The 22,332-nt window shown below is 38.8% G+C and overlaps 2 protein-coding genes across 4 annotated transcripts in view; one reads left to right on the top strand and one right to left on the bottom strand.

The window, feature by feature from the left end:
- LOC123503309 (transcription factor GATA-4-like) overlaps window positions 1–22,332 on the top strand; it is a 212,631-nt gene that overhangs the window by 9,185 nt on the left and 181,114 nt on the right. The window lies entirely within an intron of this gene.
- The window catches only part of LOC123502977 (vegetative cell wall protein gp1-like), a 79,513-nt gene continuing 62,521 nt past the window's right edge, over window positions 5,341–22,332 (bottom strand). Inside the window, exon 5 of the mRNA XM_045252276.1 lies at window positions 5,341–5,537. Coding sequence (XP_045108211.1) covers window positions 5,341–5,537 — 197 coding nt within the window. The remainder of the gene's footprint in view (window positions 5,538–22,332) is intronic.

Below are 22,332 nucleotides of genomic sequence, written 5' to 3'. Positions count from 1 at the left end.
TCATAGTTTTATTGTGTGCAGTGAACCGTTGCATATCGCAGTGGAAGGATTAAATTACCGCTGACTTATGTTAAAAAAGTATTGAATTATTCTGTTGACATCTATTGCTATTCAATATTTTTTTCTGGAACAATGAATCGAGGTAAAATTTTCTAGACGGAATAAAAATACAAGAGTACGCAATCCAGCCACGAAAATTTATGATTGATTGCATCGATATGTATTGCCGCTGTGGTAGTTTTCTTCACAAGTCACTGTAGATTAAGGCAAAATTTCCCAAAGACACAATGAAATACTGTATTAAATATGAATGAATGTATTTAACTTACTCTGTTGTCACTGTATTACATTTTTATGGCACTGTGGATTGAGATGAAATTTCCTAAAGTAATGAAAACTCCTTCACTACTACACAATTTTTTTCTCGTAATCTCCGACAACGTTTCAGGCTTTTACTTTTGTGGTGCACATTTCTAAACAGTTCTGTGGGCAACAAAACATCACATTAACTTTTCCCATTTTCTGTGTTCAGGAATTTTTCTTAATAATAAACAGTAACAAAGAACGACCATAATAGTGAAAAGAGTTAAAGGAACACCATTCACTACCATGAAAGTAATAATTCTTTTACCAATGCTTGTTATTACACTTATATGTATTTTTTTACGCGGTGCAGCAGATCGCGACAAAATTTCCCGAAGACACGGTAAATAAATAAAGCCGATAAAAAAGATACCCAGGTTGATGAAAGTTATCGCATCACAAAATTCATAAAAGTTCAAAAACACTTCAAGAAAAAAAATGAAAATAAAATAAAAGAACGTTTTAATACAATTTTCCGAACATTACACCATACTTTTCTTTTATCGGATCATGATACTATTTCCTAAGACCACGATGAATAACTTTGCATCAACCCTTTCAGTACTGGAGATAATTCAAAGCTTCATAAATTCTCTTGTAATTAAGCGGAACATAGTGAACAGACCTGGTAGCACTTGTCGACGCGTAGGTAGAGAAGATTTTCAACTCCCTCATCACCACAAAATACTCGTACATTACAAAATAATACAATCTTGAAGTGGCATGAAAGAAAAATGAAAATGAAACCTTGCCGTGGTACTGAAAGGGTTAAAGTTACTCAGAATCACGAAAACATACTAACCACTCTACTGCTATTTATTACTACTTTATTTTTTCTTTTTCCACACGAGATGTTTTTGTACATAGAAATAAAAAATTATTATATTGAAAACCATCAGAAACACAGACATATAAGATTGATCATGTGTTTTATCGCCCATTACCTTCCTTTTCCTACGCGAAGTGGATCAAGATGGACGTATTTGAAAGTAGAATGAGTATTGAAATGCTTAAATTAAGGAACGTGAACTGTGGGCAAACATCAGAACTCTATCTAGTCTTGAACGGATCGCCTTGTTGCTGTTTTTCATTTCAGATTAATTCACGTTATTTTCATTTCATTTGTTTATTTATTTTATGCATTCACTTGTACTTCATCTTGTAATGACTCAGTAAATAGGTAATGCGGATGGAAATAAAGTAAGGTGAATGTATAAATTGATGAGTAACGAATAAATACATATCATCAGGAAGGTCGCAGGTGATGTGACGGTAACATTTCAAAGAGGTACTTCAAAGATTTCTTATCTCTTACGCTAACACAAATCGAATATACTACTATGAAGTTTTGACTGTCTTTTATCTTGTTTTATTGATTTATGGAATTATTGATTATTTTTAAAGCATTACTGACTATAACACTTTCAAAAGACGACTATCAGAGCTTCTCAAAATACAAAACTGGCATTTTTTTCTCTCATCCGTAGAATAAACGTTGAAAAAAGTGAATATCTGAAATAGATAAATAAAATAAAGATAAAATAAATAAGTAAATGGATAAAATAGATAAACGAAACAGATAAGTAAAATAGATAAGTAAATAGATAAAGTAAAGAAATGAATAGAAATAGCGGGGGACGATGGGAAATATTCAGCTAGACAGTGAGGGAATACAGATCGTCACACACACACACACACACACACACACACACACACACACACACACACACACACACACATTGTCGGGTAATGAGAGTGTTTCCCCTGCGTGGACTGGTCAGGGTTTGAGTTATGCCGCCGCTAATACCAGGAAAGAGAGGTAAATGAAAGGAAAAAAGGGCACTACCTCCTCCACTGAACCACTGCCGCGTGGGCACTAACTCCTCCACTGAACCACTGCCGCGTGCCACGATACACCTTGAGGCTTATAAAGGTGAGCTGTACTGTGGACTTCCCAGCTGCTGTGGCCTTAAGGATGAAGCCAAGACGAGATGGAAAATATGTAGAAAAATGAACGAGAAAGGAATAGACGAAATGTAACAAAGGAGGGGGAAGTGGAGAGGGAAAAGGAAAAATATAAAGAAGAAATAAAAGAAAACAAAACAGAACTTAAATTGATAAAGAAAAATAAACTGATAATGACAATAATAATAATGATAATAATAATAATAATAATAATAATAATAAGAAGAAGAAGAAGAAGAAGAAGAAGAAAATGAAGGAAGAGGAGAAGAATAGTGGTAATATAAAGAAAAATCATTCCTTAGCAAAAACAAAACAAGCAAAAATAAAAACAAAAATAAACAAATAAATAGATAATAATAATAATAACAACAACAACAAAACAACAATAATGATAAGAAGAAGAAGAAGAATAATAATAATAATAATAATAATAATAATAATAATAAGAAGAAGAAGAAGAAGATAAAAAAGATGGATAAACAAAATAAGACAATAAAAAAAAGAAAACATCAGAAAATAATACAACGCAAAAAGCAACACGGCACCGTAAGAGGATTACAGCAATATTGTTCAACTGTAGACACAACAAAGCAAACCAAATCCCGTTTTCTCTAATGCTTTGATACATTCCCCAGCGCTGCACAACTTTTCCTTCAATCACAAACAAATTCTTATATTTTTTCTCTATTGAAGTGTCTTAAATACCTTTGTGGTTTGAGAGAAAGACAAAACTAACGCTTTTTTATACTCTTTTTTTCTATTCAAGAGTCTTAATTACCTTTGTGGTTTGAGAGAAAGACAAAACTAACTCTTTTCTTATATTTTATCTCTATTGAACTCTTTTAAACACCTTTGTGGTTTAAAAGACAGGCGAAACTAATATTTCTTTTACTTTTTCTTCTTTTCTTTTACTCTTCAATCTATACGTGCACAATTATCACAGTTATTTGGATATTGGTTAACCCTTTGACTGCCTACTTTTTTTTATACCACGTGGGCTTTTCACGGGAAATTTTTGGGCTAAAGGGGATATTTTTGTGGTCCCTCCTATCTCAAAGCCCACCCGCTAGGAAACCCTTGTCCCGAGTGAGGAAGCTCAACCTACACTCGGACCGTGGACAGGATTCGAACCCGTGCGCTTGGAGACCCCTCGGACCCGCAAAGCACGCATGGTTCCACTGTACACCTTTCCCCCAATCACCAATCACACCGGGACATCTTTACTTATTCCGCAGCCGCATATAATCTTAAAAAAATTAGAAGAAATTACAATGTATATTCTTTTTGCACCCATAAATTTCTTGTAAGCGTTTATAAATATTTCGCACACTGCTTCTGGTGCTTATTGTATCGTGACGCAGAGAAAGGATCAAGGACGCCAATGGATAAAAGGTAGATGAAGAGTAACGCATTAATAAGGAAGGAAGGAATCAGAGCAGACAAGGATGATAATAAGAGAAGATGGAATAAACAAAGAGAAGTGACGAATGGATGATAAAGACTAGAGGAAAGAAGGCAGAGAAAGGTGGATAGAAAGGATTGATAGAAAGAAATAAGAAATGAAAAAGCAACGTAGAGGGAATTAGAGCAAGGATGATAATAAGAAAAGGTGGAATAAATAGAGAAGTGACGAATTGTTGATAAAAACTACAAGATTGGAAGACGTGGGAAGACAGGAGGGAAAGACGGTGATAAGAATGATAGAAGGAAATATGGAATGAAAAGCAACGCAATAATATGAAAAGAAAGAATTAGAGCAGAAGAGAATGATAATAATGACGGGGAAAACAAGACAAAATAAAAAGAATGATAGGATTGAAGGAAGGAAATATGGAATGAAAAGCAACGCAATAATATGAAAAGAAGGAATTAAAGCATACACAGATGATAATGGTGACAGAGAAAATGTAATAAATAGAAATAAAAAGTGAAAAATTGTTGATACCCATGACGAGAAGATTGGAATGACGTGGAAGACAGGAGGGAAAGGAAATATGGAATGAAAAAACAACAACAACGCAATGAAATGAAATGAAGGAATTAAAGCAGACGAAAGTTGATGATATACGATTAATTGAAGGAAATATAGAATGACAAATCAACGCAATGGAATGAAATGAAGGAATAAGAGCAAACGAGAGTGAAAATAGTGACGAAGAAGATGTAATAAGTGAAAAATTGTTGATACCGAAGACTAGAAATTTGGAATGACACAGGAAAAGAAAAACTGAAATAAAGATGATACGAGTAATGGCAGGAAATATGGAATAAATTGGATATACTTTCCCCAAGCGGCGTTTTGGATTCTAAGTTATCCCTGAACACTTCTAAAGAGATTCTTGCCTTTCTGTTGTACGTAAAGTCACTTGTGGTCAGTTTCTGTGGCTTTAACGTGAACATCAAAAGGTGAACGTATAAAGCTACATATATACGTTCACTTCTGACATTCACCTAAAAACAAACGAATGATGGTAACAGTGAAAGGAAAAAATAACAATAACGAAAAAATGAAAAGAAAGGAATGAGTAAAAAGAAAAATGCGATAAGGGTTTGGGAAGGGAAAAAAATGGGTAATGTGTAAAAACCAGAGAGAGAGAGAGAGAGAGAGAGAGAGAGAGAGAGAGAGAGAGAGAGAGAGAGAGAGAAAAGAAAAACACTATTACAAACGAAACCCTCAATCCAGAGAAGAAAAACAAACATGCATAATAAAATAATACAAACACAAACAAAACAAAAAAAAAACACGCTAAAATAATTACCCACTCACTCACTCACTCACTCACTCACTCACTCACTCATTCACTCATTCACTCCATACCGTCAGCACAGCAACAACACTCACTCAGAAGGTGGCAGCAGTGAGCGAATGAGAGCGAGAGGCGAGGGAGCGGGAGAGGGGAGAGTGAGAGAGAGAGAGAGAGAGAGGGAAGCGAGGGGAGCGAGTAAGTGTGATGAATCGACTCCCAGTGACGGAAGTGTGAAAATGAGATGCTAAGGAAGTGAGGGAGAGTGTCAGGAGAGGCTGAGGTGAGGGTTGGGTGTCAGGCGATGAGGGAGAGGAGATGAGGTGAGGGTTGAGTACCGTGATGGTGAGAGTTGAGTGCCGTGATGGTGAGAGTTGAGTGCCATGGGGGGTGAGAGTTGAGTGCCATGGGGGGTGAGAGTTGAGTGCCATGGGGGGTGAGGGTTGCGTGTCGTGATGGTGAGAGCTGAGTGCCGTGGGGTGTGAGGGTTAAGGAAGGAGGAGAAATCGGGAGTAGCATTCTGAAACGTTGTATTTTCTCGGCATGAGTGTCTTGAATGGCCTCGAGGGTGGTTTGGTGGATTTTCGCTGCTGTTTTGTTATTCACGTTACCGGGTTAATGAACTACTAAAATCATGAAAACACGCTGAAAATCTCATTAACTGCCACTAAAATCCGTTAAAATCTATCAAGATAAGATTTGCTATCTGAGAATTCCACTCTGTATAGCATAACATAACATAAATGTGGTCTTTCATTCATGTAACGGAATCTTTTACTACCGCTAGAATAATAATAAAAAGAAACTGATTACCTCATCACTTTCTATTAATGTTGAAAGTTGAGAATTCAGCTGCATGACATAACAGCTGCATGACATAACAGCTGCATGACATAACAGCTGTATGACATAACACACCAGATCTATATTCATGTTGCTGAGTCATTAACAAACTAAAATTGAAATCATAAGAACGCTCCTAATATCTCTTGAATTCCCTTTAAAGTTTGTTGAAAGTTGTTAGCCAGATAAAACGCTGAAAATTTTGAGAACATAAGATAAGTTTGTTTTTTTTCTAGTTATTCACGTTGCTGAGTCATTGGTAAACTACAACTACATTCATAAAAACACCCTTAACAACTCACCAATTTCCATTAAAGTCAGTTCAAAGTTGCAGAGATAAGACGCTGGTGCTTTAAAATACAACTATATAACATTAACTTTTTGTTCTTCATGTTATCGAGTCCTCAATAAATTACCACTTGTCATGAAAACACTTCTAAATTATCAACATCCGCTCATTAGATAAAATGTTGACAGCAAGCTAAGACGCTGAGAAAAAAGGACAATGGGATCTCTATATAACATAACACAACAACATAACACAACATAGTTATATACACAACATAAAATAAAACTTACAATTTCTCACACCTAGGAACACACACACACACACACACACACACACACACACACACACACACACACACACACACACACACACACCTGCTAACCACATTTTACACGAGTAATTAAGTTTCAGATGTTCTATGGCAATGTTTACGGATTGCATCAACATCTGGCTGCCTCCGCGTCTCATATTCTTAACCACACCTGCCCGCACCTCCATTACTCGTTGTTACTCGGTGGTTTACGGGTGTTTTTAAGGTGCTAGCGACATATTAACAACTTTCCTATGTTACTGAATGGAGAAGTAGTCTTAAGAACTCCGGTATTCATCTTTGTGGCCTTGGAAAATAGTCTTATTGAGTTTCTGTTTCTGTACACGAGTATGTGTCCTTATCGTGTTTGAGATACGCTTTAAAATGTTAATACGATACACGCCCTTGAATATAGATAAGTTTGAGTTTAGAACGGTTAAAAACTAAACGTTGCATGTATGTATGCGATAGATTAGTATTCCTAACGCATAAATGCACACGCTGAGATGATTAGGTAACGTGGATCGCTAAATGAGGTATTTTTATTTAGTTTGAAATGATAAAACAGCAAATGTTATCTGCATATATTATGAAAATCAATAAGTATTTTTGAAGCATGAATAAGCAGATTCAGATGTGTGAGTTGCCAAAGCATGCACACTGATTGAGTCTTCAATTTCTGTGATCGCTTTTATACATACAAAATCACCTTGGTACTTATGAAATCCGAGTACTGTTATTTACCTGTCACCTTCACTTGTTAATCTCGGCAACTCAACCGATAAGATGTTTTTTTTTTTTTCTTTTTATGATCGGAAATAAAACTCTAGGCGATGGAGTTCAAATTACCTGATTGCTTCCCTTACTGCTAGCGGTGCCGTGGGAAATTATACAGTGATTTTGTATGAGATATTTCTTCAAAGTTTAAGAACACACGGTAATTAAATGCAACTCTATTTCTTTGTTAAATATATATGCTTATACTATTTTTGAAGTTTAAGGAAAAATCAAATGGAATTGTTGTTTTATGAAATTTATACTAAATATTTCTTTCAAAGTCTAAGAAGATTTTGTATCTAAATTGAACTCTATTTCATCTCGAAAACACACACACACACACACACACACACACACACACACACACACACACACACACACACACACACACACAGATAGCGGGCAGTGTTACCATGACGTGGATTAATCTAATTATTTTGACACATATATGGAAAAATTACAGAACCGGTTTTCATAGCACTATTTTTCCCGATATTCTTTATACTACCCAGAGAGAGAGAGAGAGAGAGAGCTAAATAAACCTGGAGCGGGGAATAGAATAACCAGCACACCATGAATATAGACAAGAAATTCTGTAAACCCTGTCGTAAAAGTGAAATTATTCCCTCACCATTTTAGACTCCAGAAAAACCACCTCGTGAGTTTTCTTCTTTGACACTCTAAGAAGTTAATAATCAGGTTCCGTACTTGAAAATATTTACCTGTCAGGTGGTGAGCGCGTCCAGGAAGCGCCGACGTGATAAACTGACGCCAGGAACCTGTGAAAATGTTAAATAAAGAGTTAAAGAGAGAGAGAGAGAGAGAGAGAGAGAGAGAGAGAGAGAGAGAGAGAGAGAGAGACTATAACACCTGCTTTCTGTCCTATATTTACAGCTCCACTCCCCCACTCCTTCTCTTCCTCCACCCCACTCAAGTCCTCAGCCATCCACTACCACAGGCAACACTCGACCTTCACAGAATCACACTCCCTGTCAGTCCGGGGCGAGTAAACAAAGACGTAATAGCAGTGCATAGGAAACAAGATCGTGTTGAGACCCTTGAATTACGAAACAATATCTTCAACTTGATATCTGTTTAGGTTGGACAAGTGAGAATTAGAATTTGTGTTTACTTTTACCACTACTACTACTACTACTACTACTGTTACGGCTACGGCTGCTGCTGCTGATGCTGCTACTGATGCTGCTGCTGCTGCTGCTACTGATACTAATACCACTACAACAGATACTACTATTACCACCATCATTACTACTACTACTACTACTACTACTACTACTACTACTACTACTACTACAACAACAACTATTACTACTACAACTAATACAAATACTACTACTACTACTACTACTACTACTACTACTACTACTACTACTACTACCACCATCACTACTACTACTACTACTACTACTACCACCATCACTATTATTACTACTACTACAACTACTACTACTACTACATCACCACTATTACCACCACCACCACCACTACTACTACTACTATAAATTTTCCAGTAACATTAACATGAGTAAATGCAACGGTACTAAAAGGATTATACTCAGCACTGGCTCAAGGCTATGCTATTTTTCGGCGGAGGAGGAAGCGCTGTATAGGATTTACGAGTAGTACAAGCTGCGGCATATGACCCAAGTGATGCAACGCCCTAATTCAATTTGCAAATCTTACCCCCGACGCAAGAAAGCAGCTTCGAAATGACACAGGATGATGGTACGAACTAAATGATAAGGCGACAATTCTGACTCTCGTGAGATTTGTGAGTTCCGGCGCCGCAGACCACCACGGAAACTGCCAGGTGTAAGAGTGTGTGCATGCTACTACATCCATGTCCGCCCCGCCCCGCCGCGTCCAGCCCCGTCCCGCCGCGCCTTGCCTTGTGCCGGAGGGAAAGAAAGAGTCGTCGTTCTGTCTTGTTACAGAGAAAGATGAAGCTCTCTTGTCACTGTAAGAGGGAAATATAAAGCCCACTCGCTCTCTCCTATATTACTAGGAAATAAAGTTAAGTAATTATGTCTTGTGTTACTGAAAATAGATCAAAGGAAATACGTTAGAGGGAAATAAAGTCCCATCCTTCTGTCACTATAAGACGGAAATATAAAGCTCACCATTTCTCTCGTGTATTACCGGGAAATAAAGCTAAGTAGTTCCCTCTTGCATTAGTGAAAATAAATGAAGGAAGGAAATACTCGTTCTGTCATGTATTAGAGAAGAAATAATAGATAGCAAGAAATGATAAGAGGAAAGTTAAGCCCGCTCGTTTTCTCTAGCACAGGACACAAAGCAAATAACTGAAAGAAGGAAAAGTTCGTTCTGCCATGTATTAGCGAATAAATAATAGATACCAAGAAATAATAAGAGGAGAGTTAAGCCCGCTCGTTTTGTCTAGCACAGGACACAAAGCAACAAACCCGCGCAGCCACACTTCACAGGACAAGGGAGGCTGGCAAGGACCACCGGCGTATACAACAGTCGCTTTTACCAGTTAGGTGGACACACACTCAAAACGCGGAGATTGCAGTGCTGCGCTATTGGAACCTCAGACACTTTTTTTGGCGCTGTTCTCGAGTCCATGATTACACACATTACTTGTCACACGGATGTACTTTTTCTGCGGCGCGGATGTTAATAAAAACGGTGTTACTGAGCTTGGTATTACCTCGCTATCATGTGGTTTCTTCTTCTCCAGCTATGTGTGTGTGCAAAAGTGCTTGTTTCTTGCTCGATGTTGCTGCCGTTAATGTGGTCTTGCGACGGTGTTTTGGAGTGTTTCTTAAAGGTTTTTCAGGATTCTGGTGTTAGTTTTCCGTGCGCGAGTTCTTGATCAATAGCGGGAATGCAAATAATATCCAGGAAAAGAAGGGAGCACAGCTGTGTGTGTGTGTGTGGGTGTGTGTGTGTGTGTGTGTGTGTGTGTGTGTGTGTGTGTGTGTGTGTGTCTTGCTCCCGTTGCCGTTAATGTGATCTTGGTGTTTTTGGGGTTTTTAAGGGTTTTTCAGGATTCTGTTGTTAGTTTTCCGTACACGAGTTCTTGATCAATAGCGGGTATACAAATGATATCCACGAAAATGGATATTTTTTTCTTCAACACCTTTGTTCGTACCGCCATTGCATTCACAAGGGTGTAGTTGATGTTAGACTGGTTTTGAAAGGTGCAATTATGTTTCTAGAGACAGATTAACGAGATTTCTATTTATTATTCTTGAGAACAGAGACAGTATTCTCAAACACCTTACTGCGCCTCCATTGCCTTCATGTAGTTGATGTTAGACTGGTTTTGAAATGTGCAATTATGGTTCTGACGACAAATTAACAAGATTTCTACATTGTTAACTGGAGAAACACTCTTGACAACCCGGCTAATCAGCACTGTGGTCTTTGGAAAATTGCCGTGGGGAGAGCAAAACCTTTCACTATTCTGGTCCGGACTGCTCGTCACTGTGGTGTCTGAAAAGAGTCCTGATGGGAAAAGGAAGTGGTAATACAAGACCTGGTGCAACAAAAAGCGAAGTGCGTAATAGTTCGGACGTAATGTAATTTCTTCAGTGACTCTTCCTCGTAATGGTGCGCGAGTTCTGTTTCTGTCCAGTAACTCAATGACTGTTCCCACTCGTCCTTTTATTTCTATTCTATTTCTGTCTATTTACTCAATGACTGTTCCCATTCATCCCTTTCTTTCTATTCTATTTCTTTTACTCTTGCGCAGGAACACTTTACTATTTTACCACCACTGTTTTCCCGAGGCCAAAAATGTTCAGTCGGGTTCTAAAGAGTGTTTTCTCAACTAATAATGCAGAAATCGTGTTAATATACCAATACAACCGTAAAAAAAAACACAATTAGAAACTCAAGACTCGTTTGAAAGTAGTCGCAGTGCCGTAAAAATAGTTTCAGAATATGGCTTTATATTTTTTTCACTCTCCCAAAATAATAACCCTTCTCTTTTTCTCCAGTGGTTTCCTTTACCGTAATTCTCAGCGGGGAGGTCCTTCTAACCCTGGTCTTTCTCGCAGTAACTGACAACTCGTCCTTGTCGCGGTAAAATCTAATGCACGGAGAGAATTTGGCGGAAGGTTAAGTTGCAGACGTGAGGAATTTGTGTCTTGTTCACTTCATGCTTGTTTTTTTTCGTGTCACTGCTTCCCCGTGTGCAAGATTTTGTTGTAGTGTACTGTTCATCCATTCTTCCTCTTGCTCTTCTTTTCCTTCTTCTTCTTCTTCTTCCTCCTCCTCCTCCTCCTCCTCCTCCTCCTCCTCCTCCTCCTCCTCCTCCTCCTCCTCCTCCTTGGATAAAACGTTAAACGGGAGACGAGCATTACTCAATCCTACAACACTATATCATTTCGTTCCAGTCTTTCAGTTTCTCCATCAAAGGAACATTAATCCCTTCCTCTTCCTCATCCTCTTCTTCCTCCTCTTCGTCTTCCTGCCCTTACTTTCCCTCCTAGATATTGTTCCTTCATTGTGTCTCAAACTTTCATTATTACGTGGTTTGATGAAGAATGCATTAAGAGGAGTGCTTTTCTTTGTTTCCTTCACATCCTTTTCCAACTCCTTCTCTCTCTTTCCCTCGGCTTTCTAGTTTCATTCCTTCATAGATTATCAAACTTTCGTTACCATAAGAAAAAGAATGCCAGAGACAGGTCTGTTCGTGGGGAACCTGTTTCTTCACAGCTAAATAATATGACTTCCGCTGTTCCGCTGCATATTGTATAGTTTTTTTTTTAAACATTATATTTTATGCATATTTTTTATAATTTTATGTATGATGTTTTTTGTGTGTGTTTTAGAATTCTAATGTATTTTTATTATTTTTAGACCACTGATGATGACATACTGAGATGGTTAAATGGTTAAAAAGAATGCATTATACCAAGAGTGTTATTTGTCTCTTTTAAAGTACAGACCTTGCCGAGCTTTCTCCATTTTTTCATTTCTTCTTGTATCCCATCCATTCATCGCCTATCAAGCCTTCATTATCACAAGAAATATAAAGAAAAAGTTATATTAAGCAAGAGTGTGATTTGATTGTCTCTTTTTAACCCTTTTTAATACTGGAACACAATTTTTACCTTGAGATTTTATTGTACGATTAGACCATTTTACTGACATTAGGAAAAGTCTATGGAGGTCAGAAGATTAATGGCCACAGTCTTCACTATTCTAATCCCCCACATTAGTTTTGAAGCTGTATAAAATCACCAAATAGTAAGCAAAATGAATATGGAAACGCGTCATGGTACTGAAGGGGTTAAAGTCTTACTGAACTGATTTCTACTCTTCTGTTTCTTCTAATCCCATCCATTCACTGCCTCTCATCAAGGGAAACACCAGAAAAAATGGATTATATCAAGGAAGAGTGTAATCTATTTGTCTATTTAAAGTACAAGTCTTGGCGAGTTATTTTCTATTCTTCTCTTCCTTCTAATCCCATTCATTCATTGCCTATCAAATCAAACCTTCATTATCACAAAAAAACATAAGAAAAAATTATATGAAGGAAGAGTGTGATTTAATTGTCTCTTTAAAGTCCTAACATCTGCAGCTTCCATCGCCGCGTGCCTGACAGAAACAGTAAACGCAAGTCAACTGCAGTAAATAATGGGCGTTCAAATGCCATTCACCGCAGCGCTCTTCTTGCCACGCGCTTTTTTTCCCTTTCTCTTTATCGTGAATTTGACTAATTGAAGGACGGCTCTAATTAACGAGCTGATAAGTGATATAATAAACAGTCACACGTCGTTACTTTAGAGATGACAAGGTAATCAGGACAAACATGGATTCTGGCAAGTGTATACAGACTTTTATTATCATCTTTACTACTACTACTACTACTACTACTACTACTACTACTACTACTACTACTATTATTATTATTATTATTGTTATTATTATTATGGTGATATATGAGAAGAATAAATAAATGTTTGTATAAAGAAAATTTACGGAAAAATGGAAAAATGGAAAAATATCTAGCAGTGTGAATTTAAGTGTCTCATTGATTTTAAACGACCTGACAAGCGCGGCCATTCCCTTCCACTCGTGACTGGTGGTGCCTGGATGGTGACAGATGGACGCTCTCATTTCACAATCAGGAGTGTCTAGGTTCCAATCCAAGGCGGGCGGGAGTAACTCGGGTCTAGTGGCAGCCTCGCATCGTACAAAGTTCACCAGTTTCCTACCTTAAAATGTTTACCCAAGAGCTTTACAAATGTCAGTCATCTATACGCATCGACTTTAATTTACTTGAATATGGAAGGCACTTTTTTTTTATACCATGTGGGCTTTTCACGGGAATTTCTGGGCTACAAGGGATACTTTTTGTGGTACCTCCTATCTCAAAGCCCACCCGCTAGGAAACCGTTGCCTGAGTGAGGAACCCCAACCTACACTCGGACCGTGGACAGGATTCGAAACCGTGCGCTTGGAGACCCCTCGGACCCCAAAGCACGCATGGTTCCACTGTACCACGGCGGCCACTAATATTTTATCTCAAATGTGATATGTACATTTCTATTTGAATATGTATATACTTTAATGATTCTAATCTTAAGTAATAAAACACGCTGTCAGTCGCCATTATCATAACTGTCATTAGGTGAGCGAGGGTTCAGGATGGTCGCCTTGCAGTCTGGCTGGAGAGGAAGACTGTGTGTGTGGTGGTGGGGGGAGGAGGTGCATTGTGTGTGTGTGTGTGTGTGTGTGTGTGTGTGTGTGTGTGTGTGTGTGAACTGTAGGGTACCAAAATACTGTTCACGGTGTACAATAGAAAGTAAACAGGCGAGATAAGAAAAGTAACGATACTACTAATAAAGTTAGTAAAAATAGCGATGATGTAAGTTTCTGCTGTTATCACTGTTATCATTATCACCATCGTTATCATTATTATACGTACAAGACAAGACAGGAAAACAAAATAAATCAAAATATAAATAAACAAAAAAAATATAAATGTCGTTCTTTCTCCCAGTTCTCCCTTTCCTTTAAAAAGATAAATACATAAAGAATAATAATAAAAGAAAAACAAGAGAAGTAGGAGACCCGAAAGCGTAATCTCGCATAATAACAATGGTGCCTTCAATCTGGTCCTTTGAAACACTATAAGGTGACTTTAATTCATATCCAATAAGCGAGTCCCTTCAAGATAACAGAGGCGGCAGCAGATGGCATGCATTACGCGCCGGACCTTTTCACCAGCAGACACTATCACGCCACTCAGGGAGACAGTAATTGCACCGCGGCAACACAGCGATTGTTAACTCCAGGCACAAGAATGTCAAGAGATATGCCATTAACACCCGCCTCAAGCCCCACACTCACACACACACACACACACACACACACACACACACACACACACACACATGCATGTCAATAAATTCTCACACACTTTAGCAACAAAAGAATGCAGTCACAAAATACACGCAAGGACCAAACAAAAATAGAAAAGGATATCAATAATCATTTAAATTCGTCTTATTCAGAATCCTTAGACTGGAGGGAATTGCTTCTATAAATCAATAAGGTGTTCTTGTGCACTTACATTATAATTTCAAAAGATATCAGTGACAGCAAAGATGGCGATTGAGTGTTCACCTTTTGTCAGTGCACGTTTAATATTTCCTTCGTGAAGTTGACCATGGTTAATTAAATGATGTAATGAGATCTGTATTCTTTTTTTTATTTATACCATGTGGGCTTTTTCACGAGAATTTCTGGGCTAAAGGGGATACTTTTTTGTGGTACCTCCTATCTCAAAGCCCACCCACTAGGAAACCGTTGCCCCGAGAGAGAAACCCCAACCTACACTCGGACCGTGGACAGGATTCGAACCCGTGCGCTTGGAGACCCCTTCGGACCCCAAAGCACGCATGGTTCCACTGTACCACGGCAGAGCAGACAGCAACAGTGAAATAGTTGAAGTTAAAAGGGTGATGAGGGAATATCTATCTTCTCTCAGTGAATGTTTAATATTTGCTGAGATAAAACTGTCCACGGTTACTCACATGACATAACAAAGTCTGTATTCTCAAACTATACTGAGATATCTAGCAAGGGTGAAATAAGATAAAAAATTGTTGAAGTGAAAAAGTGGTGATTCAGTATTTGCATTCTGTCAGTGTGTGTTTGATGATTGCTTGGTTAAACAGGGATATTTAGATCACTTAATCAGGCTAATATTCCCATGGCCTCGCTGTACAAGTTTTTTTTTTCTTATTTTTTCTTTCATCCCTATTCTGTCCACTTCTCTAATGCCATAGTTAATTAGTATTTTCAATCATCCATCCCTTCCTCTGGTAAATAATGGAACTCCCTGCCTGCTGCTTCATTTCCACCTTCCTATAACCTGACCATATTCAAGAGGGAGATTTCAAGACATTTATCCCGTGCTTTTCACTAATGCTTTCGACACACATATACACACACACACACACACACACACACACACACACACACACACACACACACACACACACACACACACACACACACACACACACACACACACACTTGGTAATTTCATTTGTACCTATAATTTTCCCTCAAACACCTGGAAACAAACTCCCACAGCTGTTAATGTTACATCACTAAAATCTCTTGACACACACAGCTACAAAAACACCTACACACAACTATACCTGTAACCTCACATCCCTGGGGAAACAAACCCATATGAACACACCTGTAAATTCACTCACTTATACCTGTAATCTCACCTATCTGGGGATCTTTGCCCATAAATGCAAACCTGATAACTTAATTTGTGCTAATGTAACGTAGAAAATCAAATAGCACACCTGGGAACCCTAACATACACATCTGCTAACCTGATATTTTACAGACCAAGGGAAAAGCACTGTCATTACCACTTATAAATAGCGACACACTGAACCTTCCTTTTTACTCACCAAATCAGTAAAAGTGTAATGTTTTTCTTCTCTATTTATTTTCATTTCAGACAACTTCATACGTGTCATCGTCTTCCCGGTTACCATAAAGAGTTGATATGACTTTCACACTTCATTTACTGCCTTCATTAATTACCGGCTATGATAAGGCCAGGTAGAAAAAAAGAAAAAGAAAAAGAAGGGGAGAGTAAAATCAAGTTATACGAGTTTAAGGTACATATAAGGAGGAAGTGTACTCAAAATCATAAAGGTTGATTTTTTTCATTGTTTTTCAGCTTGGTCTGCTTGGGTGGCTTGAGCAAGACAACTGATGTGAACGTTCTTTGCTTTTTTTTCTCGTAAATTACCCTGAAGTGCGACTCATTCTTGGAAAACGATGAGTGGCCCTGATCAATGCTAGGAAGATATGAGAGAAGGGAAAAAAGTTGACATTTCGTGGTTTATTCTCTCTCTCTCTCTCTCTCTCTCTCTCTCTCTCTCTCTCTCTCTCTCTCTCTCTCTCTCTCTCTCTCTCTCTCGAATGAAACAGTAAACGAGGCGAAAACAACGAGAATAAATGGAATACATGAATGAGAAGTAAGACAGAAACAATGGCAAGGAAGAGGAATGGGAGAGATAAATATGAGTGTTTGGTATAAGATGCATACAAACGAACACCAACAGGAAGACTTTGTGATGGAAATGAATATAGGAAAGGATAACAAGAAACGCAATGACAGAGAAATGAATGGAAGGAGGTTACTGTATTCAGGTATTGAGAGAGAGAGAGAGAGAGAGAGAGAGAGAGAGAGAGAGAGAGAGAGAGAGAGAGAGAGAGAGAGAGAGAGAGAGAGAGAGAGTCATCCTTAGTACTTTTCCTTCATTACGTTCTCTATTCTTTCATAAATACAAATCTTTCAATATCTCTCCATGATTCTCTTTCATTATTATTTTCTTTTCACTGTTAAAAAAAAAGGAAAATCTTATGTGTACACACACACACACACACACACACACACACACACACACACACACACACACACACACGGTGCATGTACGTATGTATATTTTGAAACATACATAGAGTTGTTATTATACATTAAGCTGAAGAGACGACCACACACACACACACACACACACACACACACACACACACACACACACACACATGGCACGTGTCTCCCATCACCGTCATGAATGAAGGCTCCTGCTAACACTTCTTCTACATCAACAAATATAACACTTGCTCAGCTGTAAACAAGCTCCTCCTCCTCCTCCTCCTCCTCCTCCTCCTCCTCCTCCTCTTCTTCTTTCTTATACTCAACTTCTTCCCGTTCTCTCTTCCATTCTTCATTTTCTTTTCCTTTTTCTTTATTCTCTTCACATTCTTATCGCGTCTCTTTCTTTTCTTTATGCGTCATTTCGTTTTTTTTTTTTTTTTGTTACGGTTTGTTTTCTCTTTTCTTCACTTCCTCCTCCTCCTTCTCTTCTTCTTTTTCTTCTTCACTTCATCCGTATTTTTTTTATTCTTTTCCTTTCACTCTTTATATTTTTTTCGTGATTTTTCCTTCCTTCTTTTTCATTCCTTCCTACCGCTTTCTCTTCCCTCCTCCTCCTCCTCTTCTTCCTCCTCCTCCTCTTCTTCTTCCTCCTTTTCCTATTTTCATTCTTGTTTTTCTTCTCCATTTTTTTTACTGCTCCCCTTCCTTCTCCTTTTATGCTTCCTCTTCCTATTTTTTCCCCTCCTCCTCCTCCTCCTCCTCCTCCTCCTCCTCCTCCTCCTCCTCCTCCTCCTCCTCCTCCTTCTTCTTTCCCATATCTATTCACCCCCCTTCTCTCCTCCCTTCTCATAATTTACCGATATGATTTACGATCTCTCTCTCTCTCTCTCTCTCTCTCTCTCTCTCTCTCTCTCTCTCTCTCTCTCTCTCTCTCTCTCTCTCCAACCCCAGGTAAACAAACAGAGGTCAAGGAATACTGTAAGGGTAATGAGGGGGAAGAGAGGGAGAGGGAAAGAGAGAGGGAGAGGGAAAGAGAGAGGGAGAGGGAAAGAGAGAGGGAGAGGGGAAGGAAGGGAAGGTTGGATAAGTAGTGAGAGGTGGAAGAGGAAATGAAAGGGAAAGAGGGGAAAGAGAATGGGGAGAAATACAGGTAGGAAGAATAAAGAAGGAGAGGAAATAAGAAGAATGAAAGAGAAGGAAGGAAAGAGAGAGAGAAAGGAGGGATATAATGAGTGAGAGAGAGAGAGAGAGAGAGAGAGAGAGAGAGAGAGAGAGAGAGAGAGAGAGAGAGAGAGAGAGAGAGAGAGAGAGAGAGAGAGAGAGAAACTGTAGATCATGTTAAAAATAAAGAGAAATATGAAGATGAAGGAAAATTAAATAGAGAAAATCGAGGAAAAATATTGAAAAGAAGAAAAAAATTGAAAGGATAAAGAAAAAACTGAGAACTGAGAAAACATTATCAGAGAGAGAGAGAGAGAGAGAGAGAGAGAGAGAGAGAGAGAGAAACACGTGGCTACAGAAGTGACAAAGGATGGAGGAAAGGTGGAGGGAAGGTGGAGGGGTGGAACAGAATGGTTTACGTCAGCATTTGCTCCAGACACAACAAGAAAAACAAAGACAGAAAGAATAAATGTTAGCGGTGTGTGGCGTCTCTCTCTCTCTCTCTCTCTCTCTCTCTCTCTCTCTCTCTCTCTCTCTCTCTCTCTCTCTCTCTCTCTCTCTCTCTAAAGCATAATAACACCATGATGATGATGAAAATAATAGTAGTAGTAGTAGTAGTAGTAGTAGTAGTAGTAGTAGTAGTAAAATAATAATAATAATAATAATAATAATAATAATAATAATAATAATAATAATAATAATACCACCACCACCACCACCACCACCACAACCACAACCACCACCACCACAACCACCAATAAAAGGTAACAATAGCAATACCTACATAGGACAAAGCACACACACACACACACACACACACACACACACACAGACACACACCTGAGACAAGAGGCCGCGTCACATACCAGGAAGGCGGCGGGCGGCAGGGGACAGGGCCGGCCAGGTGTGGTGTGTGGCAGGTAAGGGAGACTATTAGCAGGTGGGCGAGACCTTCCTGACGTGGCGGAGAGAGACGACTAAATGAGGAGGAGAGGGATAGCGTGAGGTAATGCAAGGATGAAAGTAAAAAATGAAGAAAAAAAGAAGAAAGAAAAAAGCGATAACTATGAGAACTAAGTGAAAGAAGAGGGAGGTGAATGAAGGAGGTGAAGGAAGAGGGATGAGATGATGTGAAAAAGAGAGAGAGAGATGAAAGAAGGAGGTGAAGAAAGAAAAATGAGGAGATGTGAAAGAAGAGGGAGAGATGAATGAAGGAGGTAAGGAAGAGCGATGAGAGGGTAGGTGAATGAAGGAGGTGGAAGAAGGATAAATGAGAAATGTGAAAGAAGAAAGAGAGGTAAATGAAGGAAGTGGAGGAAGATGAACAAATGAGAGTAGGTAAAAAAAAAGGCGATAACTAGGTGAGTAAAAGGAGTATCGAATAAAGGAGATGGCGGAAGAGGAATAAATGAGAGGGTAAGCAGAAAGGCGATAACTAGGAGAAGTGGGTGAAGGTAGAAGAAGAAGAAATGGAAGAGATGGCGGAAGAGAGATAATGATAGGGCACATGAAGAACGATAACAAGAAGAGGAGAGAGAGTAAAGGTGAAAATAGATGAAGTAAATGAAGGAAGAGGAAGAAAATGGATAAATATGAGCATAGGTGAGAGACGATATATAGAAGTGAGTAAAAGCGAAAAAATAGATGGAGTGAATGAAGGAGGTAGAAGAAAATGGATAAATGAAAGGATAAATAAAAAGACGATGCATAGAAAGGAATATAAGTGAACAAAAGAGATAAAAAATGCAACTCTAGCGATACAGAAATGATAACTCAAACTCAATAACGGAAAGATGAAAAAAAATATATATATGTTAACCCTTTTAATCCAACGCTCGCCTTTTGTTACGCTCGTTCTTCTCCTGCTCCTCCTCCTCCTCCTCTCCTCCTCCTCTTCTGTTGTTTCTTCTTGTTCTTCTCTCCTCCTCCATTTTCTCCCTATTCCTATCATTCTATTAATTTGCCGTTCTTCTTCACCTAACCTAACCTAACCTAACTTAACCCATTCAGTACTGAGACGCATTTTACCTTGAGTTTTTAGTTATGATTTTTTTTTTTTTTTTTGCATTAGGAAAGATCTATGAAGGTCAGAAGATTAATGTACAGAGTCTTTACTATCCTAATCCCAACATATGTTTCTGAAGCTGTCTGAAACTACCAAATAGTAACCAAACACTTAATATGAAAACGCGGCGTGGTTCTGAAAGGGGTAAGTTACGTTAGCTTGTAAACTGTACCAATGATTTGCAGGGAAACATTTGCAGGGGAGGGGAGGGGGGGAAATAAAAGGAGTTACTCATAATTTGATATCTGTCCTTTGTGTCATTGTAGAGTAAAACGATGGAGGTGTATAATGAAAGGACCCGATAAAACAGATGGATAGAGACAGAAGATGAATAACAGAGATGGATAGAGACAGGAAGAGGGATAAAAGAGATGGATAGAGACAGAAGATGAATAACAGAGATGGATAGAGACAGGAAGAGGGATAAAAGAGATGGATAGAGAAAGAAGAGGGATAACAGAGATGGATAGAGACACAAGAAGAGGGATAAAAGAGATGGATGGAGACAGAAGAAGAGGTATAAAAGAGATGGATAGCGACAGAAGAAGAGGGATAAAAGAGATGGATAGAGACAAGAAGAGGGATAAAAGAGATGGATAGAGACAAGAAGAGGGATAAAAGAGATGGATAGAGACAAGAAGAGGGATAAAAGAGATGGATGGAGACAGAAGAAGAGGTATAAAAGAGATGGATAGCGACAGAAGAAGAGGGATAAAAGAGATGGATAGAGACAGAAGAAGAGGAATAACAGACATGGATAGAGACAGAAGAGGGATAAAAGAGATGGATAGAGACAGAAGAGGGATAAAAGAGATGGATAGAGACAGAAGAAGAGGGATAAAAGAGATGGATAGAGGCAGAAGAAGAGGGATAAAAGAGATGGATAGAGACAGAAGAGGGATAAAAGAGATGGATAGAGACAGAGGAGGTATAAAAGAGATGGATAGCGACAGAAGAAGAGGGATAAAAGAGATGGATAGAGGCAGAAGAAGAGGGATAAAAGAGATGGATAGAGACAGAAGAGGGATAAAAGAGATGGATAGAGGCAGAAGAAGAGGGATAAAAGAGATGAATGGATACAGAAGAGAAATACAAGAGATGGATAGAGACAAAACAACGAAAAAAAAGCATCATTCCCACATCATAACAACAGAACAAAACCTGAACAATGTTTTCGTGAAGTAACATGAGAAAAGGAGAAAAAGTCTTCCTGATACAACATTTTCTTTGATTTTCGTGACGTTTCAGTGAATGATTCAATAATTAGTGTGGGTCATTTTCTTTATACCACGTGGGCTTTTCACGGGAATTTCTGGGCTAAAGAGGATACTTTTTGTGGTACCTCCTATCTCAAAGCCCACCCGCTAGGAAACCGTTACCCCGAGTGAGGAAGCCCAACCTACACTCGGACCGTGGACAGGATTCGAACCCGTGCGCTTGGAGACCCCTCGGACCCCAAAGCACGCATGGTTCCACTGTACCACGGCGGCACCTCTTAACGTGCTTCACCTAAACATTAATAATCAGTTAATACTAGAAATATTAAAACAGATCACTCGCTACCTGGAAGTATTCTGGATAGCGCTTATCACCAAACTAATTTCTCTCTCTCTCTCTCTTTTTTTTTTCTTCTTCCTTCTTCTTCTCCCTCTTTCTCACTCCACTCTCCAGTCATCCACAGTCTTCTCACTCTCACCGCAATTTCCACCCAATCAATCCGATCTTATAACCCTTCTCTCTCTCTCTCTCTCTCTCTCTCTCTCTCTCTCTCTCTCTCTCTCTCTCTCTCTCTCTCTCTCTCTCTCTCTCCTAATGTACAGTACGTGGTATACAGGAAATATTCGTGTTTTATCCCTTTCTCTTTCCCTCCCTTATCATCCATCACCACTTTGC

The sequence above is a fragment of the Portunus trituberculatus genome, chromosome 13 (genome assembly GCF_017591435.1).
Source record: "Portunus trituberculatus isolate SZX2019 chromosome 13, ASM1759143v1, whole genome shotgun sequence".
In the NCBI taxonomy this organism is placed as follows: domain Eukaryota; kingdom Metazoa; phylum Arthropoda; class Malacostraca; order Decapoda; family Portunidae; genus Portunus; species Portunus trituberculatus.
Note: the sequence above shows the minus strand (reverse complement) of the source record. Positions and strands in the feature narration are given on the sequence as shown.